Source organism: Hippocampus comes, unplaced genomic scaffold (genome assembly GCF_001891065.2).
Source record: "Hippocampus comes isolate QL1 unplaced genomic scaffold, H_comes_QL1_v1.1 scaffold242, whole genome shotgun sequence".
In the NCBI taxonomy this organism is placed as follows: domain Eukaryota; kingdom Metazoa; phylum Chordata; class Actinopteri; order Syngnathiformes; family Syngnathidae; genus Hippocampus; species Hippocampus comes.
The window spans coordinates 846,124-855,815 of NW_017805385.1; the positions used below are offsets into that span (position 1 = coordinate 846,124).

A 9,692-nucleotide genomic window follows, 5' to 3' on the forward strand; every position below is an offset into this window, starting at 1 on the left:
TTATGCATTCAAAAAAACAAAAAACATTACGTTTTTGGAGAATGTCGTGCACATATAGGCTGCGGAACATTTTATTTCAACACTGCGTTTGACACGAGTAAATATCCATAACGCGCCTTCACTCACGTTGAGGGTCAAAACGATATGAAAATGATCTTATAGTGTTATCAAAATGTCAAGTTTCTCTCGATCTGCCCAGGTAATGATTTTACATATTTTATATCCGTGTACTGCTTTTCCCAATGTTCGATTTAATATACAGCCCACGATGTCATTTAGCTTGCTGGCTATGTCTGGTCCTATTGGATAGGTAGAAGATAAATATTGTAGATATACGACGAATGTACTTTATTTATACATGAGGGATTAAGCATTAGTAGTCCCGTTTATTTGTTTCTTGCATTTATATTTAATGATCAACTAAACTATAAACGTAATCGGTTTATCGTTGTTTCAAATTATTTTATGCTATTGGAATCCTAATTTCTGGACAATATACACTTTGTGTCACCTAGTCGTTTAATTACGGCAGTATTAGATAAAAATCCACGGACTAACAATGATATGATGTGTTTAGTCAATTGTCACGTAAATAATAATGCTGCCTTCGACGAAGGGTGCAAATCGGATTTCTCACACTCGGATTGTCCCAGTTCCGACCACAAAGCGTTCGTGGTGAAATTAAACAATAAAGATGGTTGATTCCGATTAAGTGTTTTTATAGTTCATCGCAACACATTCTGACCTCCAGAAAACCATCTTCATAATTTCATTAATTTATATCAATAAAGTAGTCCAGTATGGTATCTTCAAAGCATTACATTCATTTCACCCAAAAACTTGATGCAGGGAGACAACGGCAGATCTTCATGCAGTCAGTATAAAGTAGGTTGTGTTACAGGAAGTTAATCTGCACAACTAAATTCATGTAATAGATAAATAATCTTCAAAATTATGTTTCGCCACACAATGAAGTCTTTGAAAGATGACAGTGGTCTGGTTTCATTTGGGATAACAACATGTAGTCTTGCAATTTATCCCTCCATCTTTTAGCAATGGGCCACCTTTGCTCGCTCGTGGTTCCTGATCGACGCCAGATTGCAGCCTCCTGGGAAAATAGCCACCATGTGTTCTGTCAGGCTACAAGGGAAACACAAACCAATTTACCATGCACTCAGTGAGTTATTCCACAACACACGCACGCACGGATTCCTGTGATTTATTTACAAATTCTTTTGGTCATAAATTAAATGAAGTTTATGTTTTAGAATAGTATGACCCAAAAAAATACTGGAGCACCTTTTCAAAGTTGTCAAAGTTATTTTCAGTGTCTCTTTTTCCACATATAAACACGTACATAAATGTTAACCTTAATGGTAACTGTTTGGAATCCTCATTGGGCTAGCCCGTCTCACAGTCAAGGGTTTAGAGTTTGATTCTTGACTTCGACCTTTCTGTGTGGGGTTTCCATGTTCTCTCCATGATTACATGGGTTTCTCCAGGTCAATCCTCCCACATTCCAAAAAACGAGCATGTTAGGTTAATTGAAGACTCCAAAATGTCCATCGCTGTGAATCTGGGTGAGTTTGTCTGTATGTGCACCATGACTGACTGGTGATTAGACCGTGAGTAGTGTGTACCCTGCATGTTGTCCAAAGACAGCTGGGCTTGGTAACAGCTCCGCAACCTTTAAAGGGATGAATTTAGCAAAACGGACGGATGGACTGGTGGGTATCCTTGGTGATAGTAGTAAATGACATGTGTATTATTTTTGTGCCCGTCAACATATTGTTGTGCTGAACTTTGACCGGAATGTGCCCTCTCCTCTGTTTGCAGGTGACTGTGGTGACCATGTCGTGGTAATAAACAGTAAACACATTGCCTTCTCTGGGAACAAATGGGAACAGAAAGTCTACTCATCACACACTGGGTGAGCGGAGGACAAACGTCTCATTTAGAAAGGTCCACTAAATTATGCAAACACCGAGATCATCAAGTGTGCCATGCTAATTATCCAAATCAAATTAATTGCTCTGAAAATTATTTATTTACTCTGGATATTGTATTTTTATTATTCTGTCTACTTTTTTGTTTGTTTGTATGCCCCCAGTACCACGCACACACACGTACATTTTCCCTCCGTTTCTGCATATTGAAAACGCATATTGAACGTTAATCATCATTTTATTGAAGAATTTATTTATTTTTCCCCCAGTACATTTCAATGGGCATCAATTATATGCGGATTTTCACCATTTGTGGGCTGGCCCGGGCCATATCCTCATTAGAATAGCGGAGGTCCACTGTATACTTTTTGTGACATTTGTGGGGGGTGGTGTGCCATGAGGTTTTTCCAATAATGAAATTCGGGAAACACTTCTCTAGAAGATAAGAGTTTCACAACAGTTTCCTGTTGTGTGCAACATTTACAAGCAAGGAGCAAACATGTTTCTCAGAGCTCATAAAGCGACAAACTGCTTACTGAATGTCTTTTCGTTGTCTTTTTCAAAGCTATCCCGGGAGCTTCAAACAAGTCACTGCTGCTCAGCTTCATCAAAAAGACCCCAAAGCTGTAAGCACCACACGAACCTGACAATACACACACCTTCTATTTTTTCACTGTTCACGCGTAGTTATTATTTTTGATTAGCATATTGATTAGGTTGCACACTGTGCAGTATATAGGTGACCAACCCTGAGTGTATGCCGGATTCATGGATAATCATATTAAACCCCAAAGGGAAATTCCACATACTGGTATGAATGGTTTCATGTTTCCAGTCATTAACACTTAATCATATAACGAGCAGCAGACTGTTGGGTGGCATACATTACAGCTGAACTCTGCAGTTTGAAGGTCGAACAGCGTCTGTCAGCATTTTACTGTCGATTTTTGTGATGTCATAATTTTAGCCTCCAACATCTTCAGAAGCATTGAATGGTGCTCTCCCCTCTCAGAAGGAGAAGAGGAGCTTAGTTGTGGCAATGGCAACCACGGATCTTCTTTAATGGCTTATAATGTGAATGGACCAGCCAGAACACTTCTATTGTTCTCACATTTTTGTTCATTATTGTGTGTAGTGGTTGTGCAAATGTACATTTTCCCAAATAATGTTAAACAAATGCATTTAAATTTTATAACAGGACATAGTAAAAATATAATAATAATAATAATAAGTGCAATATGTGTAAAATGAATTTTTAATGATTGAATAAGTATTGCAAATAGTTTTCCATATGAACAATGCTCATGTTATTCCTGAACAGCTTGTTTTGCAAACATTTGCTATATATATGTATATGTATTTATATATTATACATTTTTCTTTGTTGGATTTGTCTAATGGAGAAAAACAAAAAAATGTTTACACATTTTTCTCCCAACAGATCGTGAAGTTAGCCGTAAACGGCATGCTGCCCAAGAATCTGCACAGGCGTACCATGATGCAGCGCTTGCACATCTTTCCCGAAGATGTACGTACACATCAGCACTTAAACACATCTTAAAGTCTGCTGTCAGAAGCTAAATACATTTTTTTTTTTTTTTTACAATTGATCAAATTTTAATAAGGTAAGACATATTTTCAGATCATTATGAAAAGGTAGACTTTTGACCGATTTGTATTTTTTTTTTCTTTACTGGCATCACCACTTTTCTCTTACAACTTTATTTAGACTTTTTAAACCAAAATTTCTCAAGATGAATATCATCTCATGCTCTGCTTTAACCTTTATGTTCGACACCACACAACACCACACGGATAACCCGATCCCGTGCATGCAGGTGCACAAGAAGAGTTGGCCACATGAAAAGACCAAAACAATGCTGCACCTCTTTAGCTGGGTGAAGTGGGGTTGGTGCCTTGCTCAAGAGCACCTCAACAGTAGTCAGGAAGCAGACTAGCAGCATCTTTCCAAAACTATTTGCTAGTTTTGCATTTTGTAGTGGGACTGCAATTGGTTCCAAAGCATCCTTAGAAATAATGTGAGTTTTTCCCAATAATATTAAGACATCTCAAACTAATAATTTGTCATACTACAAAGGTATTGTTTTTAATTGTTTCGACTATAATTGTCATTGCATTTCTCTTTTCAGTGTTGTCCCAATAGCCCTGTTTGCTACACATTCAATTACCACAGCCTTTCGGAACGTTATTTTTGTTCTTGTAGTATCCACTGGCTGCAGTAGGTGGCGCCATATGACTAGGCCTTGCTTACATCTACGGCTGTAACTTTGATATGACGACGGACAGACGTGATCAGTCAGATATTTGAAAAGATTAAAGAGTGACAGGGTAGCTGGGACAAATGTAATTTTCACGGCAACCCCATTATGATCGCTTTTATTATTTATAATTTTATCTGTGGTTTTATTGCTCTTTTGAGTGTAAAGTGTCCTTGGGTATTTTGAAAGGCGCTTATAAATAAAATGTATTATTATTATTATTATTATTATTATTATGATGGTTTGGCAGCTGATTTTGATCACATTATTATAACATTCGCCCCACCCCTGCTGCATCGTATGCGTCTTTTATGTACTAGCCTTATAAAAAAACGTTTCATAGTGGGGCATGCGAGCAGTTACCCCAAGTGGCGTGTGAAGTGTCTATGTGATGCCATGGAATTTTTGTCTTTGGCTTTGTTGGAGCCCTGAATGAATATTTATCTCCACCCACCTTGAGTCATTAATAAGCTGTTGGAGAGGCCTTGGAGACTAATACCTTAAGGTCGTTCAAAGGTTTAAAAGGCACCGATAGCTCACTCGGTAAGGACTTGACTCAGAGGTGTGCATAAAAAGTAAAAGTTTTACTGATTGGCGTATCCATGTGGAAATTAGGGTTTCTCATTGGAGACCTGCCAGTTTGCTCCCTGAGCACTAGCGAGTTGCTCATGAGCAAGGCACAGAACCTCCAGTTCTCGAGACTTGAGCACCCCGCTAAAGATTGTCCACGGGGTCCTTTTACAGCAAAAAATATATAACGAGAAGAAAATAAACAACTGACTCTTTGCATAAAATCACAATGTAGTACACTAAACATACTTATTTCTCAGAAAATGAATACTTCCTTCCCCGTTATCTCCACTTCGTTTTTTTTTTTTTTTCGTAATGTCAGAGCAAAAATGAGCCAATGTTAGCCATGTTGTCTGCCTTGGTGGCACTGGCAAGCCCACCATATTTATTTTACTGGGGAAACACTGGGAGTAACAAACAGCTTGAAGCACACTTAGCATCTTATGTGGACAGCTGCTCGATCAAGAGTCTTCTTTTCATTTCTTTAAACTAGTCACGTTATATGGCAGTCCTCGATTTCTTGACAGTAAATGTGAGAGCAGGCACTAAGAAAAACCTTCAAAACAGTGCTATCGTAAATGTAGGTTGGTTGTAATAAGTTTAAAATGTGTTATAGCTAAAATTATTAACTTTTTAGTTTCCAGATCTTCACCGGTTGTGGGTGGGTGAGGCTGAAATTTATGCCCCACCAAAAAAAAAAAAAAAAACCACCCCATAAAATAAAATAAAAGTGTGTTTCGTTTCGGTGTATTGCCATTGTTTCTCCACATCCCTTCGTTTATCACCATTCTCCTCACCACCTCGCACGTGTTCTCTGTCCATTACTAGGAGCTCCCCGACGACATCCGAGCCAACCTGACAGAGGAGCTGCCTCAGCCCAGAGAAATTCCCAAGAAGCTCAGCGAATACACACAGGAGGAAATCGATGCCTTCCCCAGACTCTGGACACCGTATGTGCAAAATCACACATGCGCGCTTGAATATAACATGACATGAATGCTCCGACAGACTAATACATTGGCCCTAAAACAGCGTCGTGTTTTAAGCACAACAAGGGGTCCGATGTTGGTGTTGATGGCCTTTTCAGTTGATGCTATCAAACTCTTGGCTGCTGTTTAGGGAAAGCTCCAGATGGATAAAAGTGCTGCAGCTGCTCATGTAATAAAGAAATGGAGCTAACTCAGGCTCTCCAGAGAGTCTTTTAGTGGCAACGTAATAAGGCTAAATAGATAAATCCGGTGGAACCCCAGAATTTTAATGCCTCAAAACGTCCAACAAGTTCAACCACCATTTGTCTTATAAGTCAAACAAAACGTGGGTTGTCAAACCATCAATTATCATGCGTGACGTCCTGTCGTCAGCTTAGTGAGTTTCTGATGGTGTGACTGAGCAAGTGTGTTTTTGGGTGCCATCACAAAAGGAAGAGTTTTAGCAAAAAGGGACATGAGGAAGAGCGATGATAACCAAGGAACCAGAAAAGGAACCAGCTGTGATGTGATTGCAGTTGTAAAGTGCGTTATGGTCAATACAATCAATAAACATCTGAATCCAATTTAAGTATGACAAGGATTTAATCATAGCAATACTTATAAAATACCTCTAAGGGCCAGTAACACCTTACTGCTCCCTCTCCATTATGCATTAGTTAGGAATTCATTTAAAGGGTGAGTGGCTTGACTTTAGTTTTATTACAGAGAGTCGAACCTCTTTTTACACCTGTATGACAGTGAAGAAGGCTTCTTGGAATAGATCTGGGCTCTGGCCTGCCTTTCCAAAGCCATTCTTGATTACCGTATTTTTTGGATTATACATCGCTCCGGATTATAAATCGCACCAACCAAAAAAAGCATAATTAAGAAGGAAAAAACATATATAAGTCGCACTGGAGTATAAGTCGCATTTTTGGGGGAAAATTTATTTGATAAAATCCAACACCAAAAACATACGTCATCTTGAAAGGCAATTTAAAATAAACATAAAATAGAGAACAACAGACTAAATAAGTGTACGGTATACTAACGTTACATGACCGACATGCCTGGTAATCTCAGTAACGATGTAACATATTAAGAGTTATTCAGCTAACTCTAGCATAAAGAACATGCTAACAAGTTTACCAAACTATCAGTTTCACTCCAAATCACTAAATCCAATGAAATCTTCATCCTCGGTGTCACTTTTAAACAACTCCCCCAACTCGGGAGGTAGATGATGCGCGACTTCCTCTTCTACGTCGCTTACGTCAGACTCATCGTCGATTTACCAACACAGGCCGAGAGCGCCCTCTTGTGGTTTAATGTGAAAATAACGTGAAATGACATAATCATGTGTTAATAATTTCTCACATAAGTCGCTCCAGAGTATAAGTCGCACCCCCGGCCAAACTATGAAAAAAACTCCGACTTATAGTCCGGAAAATACGGTAGGTTGTATGCTTGTAGTCATAGGCTGCTCTGGAATGTGTTTGTAGCAAAACTTTGCTGCATTTGTTTATTATGTCTTTGTTGGTTCGGTTGCACTCTGTGACTACCTTCAGTTTCATTTGTATTGTCTGGTGGGTGCTGGCTTTGCTTTCAGTGGATGTCACTTGTTATTTTGCAGGTCTTGTTCAGACAGGTGTTGTGACAAACTTTGAAGAGGCTGAAAATGTCTCACCTAACCTACTTTTTTTGGCAGAGGGACAGCATAATCATATTGATGGCTTGTCAGAGTATTTCTGCAGGATGATGACAGTGATGCCCGAGTTGGTTGTCATCATGGGAAAAATCATGTCACCATGTGGCCTCGCACGTAGGAAACATCCCTTCCTGTCGGGTCATTGGCCAGCCTCCTGATTCATTAACTTGCCGCTTGTTCTTTTTCCATTCCAACTCATCTTCTAAGCACACTGCTGCTACCTCTCAAGAGTTGTTGTTTTTTTTTTTTTGTTAACACGGTAGCCTGGACTCAATCACTCTCTCCAGGCTGATGAAAAGTAAAGGCTTGACAATGCCTGAATTAAAAAGGAGACCGGTTAGGCATTTTTTTCAGAATTGAAAATAGTTTGAGAAGGTGTCTAACATGATTCCATTAAAATGTACAAAAGGCAAAGAATGCGCTCAACATCTAATTGTCATTCTGGTTGAAATCACTCAATTTAGTATCGTGGTTCTATCACATGCAAATGTAGAGTACAGCTTTCGCTACCTTGATGACCTCGGCATGCAACAAAAGCAAGTGGCTTATCACCCTTGCCAACTTAACAACTTTGTTGCTATATTTAGTTTAAAAAAAAGGGGTGTCTGAGAGCTAGGGGCAAACCAGCACCACTATGTATAACTGGAGCGAGGAGAACAGATCTTTTTTGCTTGATCAAAGGAATGACTTGGAGCCAGTCACAAGAAGGAGTCATGTCATATCGCCGATGTCAAAATGTTGCATTTCCTTGGGTAAGCGGTCATTTGACTTCAGCGTGCTGATATTGGCGCTAGCCTTATATATAAAGAAACATACCACGTCCCATTGTCATGTACTTGGGACAAGTCAAATCAAGCAAAACATGTATTTTATGCAGATGCCATCTTCTCCAAAAAGATTGGATGATTGATTTCATTTCTTTTTGTTCATCTTTCTTGAACACTTTCAGTTCCATCACTTAAAACTTCATTTTGTGTTTGCAGTGGACCCTCACATGTTGCACAGTGAAAATCAGTTTATTCCCTTATTACCGTTTTTTTTTTGTTTTTTTTCTTTTTAATCCAGTGGTCGCAACCACTTTTACGCCTGTAGTCAACAATTCAACCGCACCAACATTAAAAGCGAGTGTCCATAATGATTAAAAAATGTTCACTCTCAGCCAAATTCTACTCGTCTCTCAGCAGTGGTGTGGCGCATGACATTTCACACAAATACCCCATGTATGCCGGTTGTATGCTAATGCTAACCTAGACCAGCACCGAAGCCCTCCTTACTTTTGTACTTTGACAAGAGGCACTTATGTAAATTAACCCTTTTATAACGTTGGCAAAATTCAGAACGGCTCCCTCATTTTCTGTGAAGGGCAGAAAACGAGATTGATTGCAGCCATATGATAAGTGTCAGATTTACTTGAAGGAAAAAATAAAACTGTATGATTTGTGTAGGGTCTGTGCTTCTCTTTAACGTCTCAAGTTGACCTTTTAAAGTGCACATGAAGAAGCTTTCCAAAATACGGGGTGAGAAGCCCAAACGGCTAAAATGCTGTAAGCATGTTTCCTGATTTATCAAGCAGACACATGAGGACTTTTTGAAATCATGATCGTTGAAATAAAATAGTGGCTGTTGTTATTCAACATTAATTTGCAGCTCTGTATACTTGCTGACATCCCGGGGAAGAAATTGGCAATTTGAGTCTCATGTTGAAAAACTTTGACAGGTGCTGAACCATAAATAGTTGTTTCAACATCTCAGGTCAACAATTGCATGCTGAGCTGAGAGATGAATGAGTGCACAATGCGCAAGCCCTGCCCGGTCGGCCTCTGCTCAGTGTCCATGTGTGTGCGTGTGGTAATAAATGAAAGAGACCCTGGTCGTGTTAACTGGTCGAGCCTTCAGCCAATTAGTGTCGCCGCGGTGCGGTCGTCAAGGTCAAGTTAAAACTGCTTTGCTCAAGAGAGGGGCCTTCGCCTTGTTAATATTCACTCTGTCTTTTCCACTCATTTTACTCTGTGTGTGTGTGTGTGTGTGTGTGTGTGTGTGTGTGTGTGTGTGTGTGTGTGTGTGTGTGTGTGTGTGTGTGTGTGTGTGTGTGTGCGCGCGGTTGGGAACGGGCTGACAGCTTGAAAGGCATTAAAGAGCACACAGGTTGGGCTTTAATTGGTCTGCTTTCATAATTGGCCTGTTGGGGCAGATTTGTTACCCGGGCCACGAGATAGTTTCG

General features: G+C 39.6%; 1 protein-coding gene across 1 annotated transcript in view; it reads left to right on the forward strand.

Annotated features, from left to right (window-relative positions):
• Positions 1 to 72: 72 nt before the first annotated feature.
• The window catches only part of mrpl13 (mitochondrial ribosomal protein L13), a 10,391-nt gene continuing 771 nt past the window's right edge, over positions 73 to 9,692 (forward strand). The window contains exons 1-6 of the mRNA XM_019872995.1: positions 73 to 199; positions 1,054 to 1,177; positions 1,837 to 1,930; positions 2,512 to 2,572; positions 3,388 to 3,474; positions 5,624 to 5,745. Of these exons, the coding sequence (XP_019728554.1) occupies positions 173 to 199; positions 1,054 to 1,177; positions 1,837 to 1,930; positions 2,512 to 2,572; positions 3,388 to 3,474; positions 5,624 to 5,745 (515 nt within the window). The 5' untranslated portion in view covers positions 73 to 172. The remainder of the gene's footprint in view (positions 200 to 1,053; positions 1,178 to 1,836; positions 1,931 to 2,511; positions 2,573 to 3,387; positions 3,475 to 5,623; positions 5,746 to 9,692) is intronic.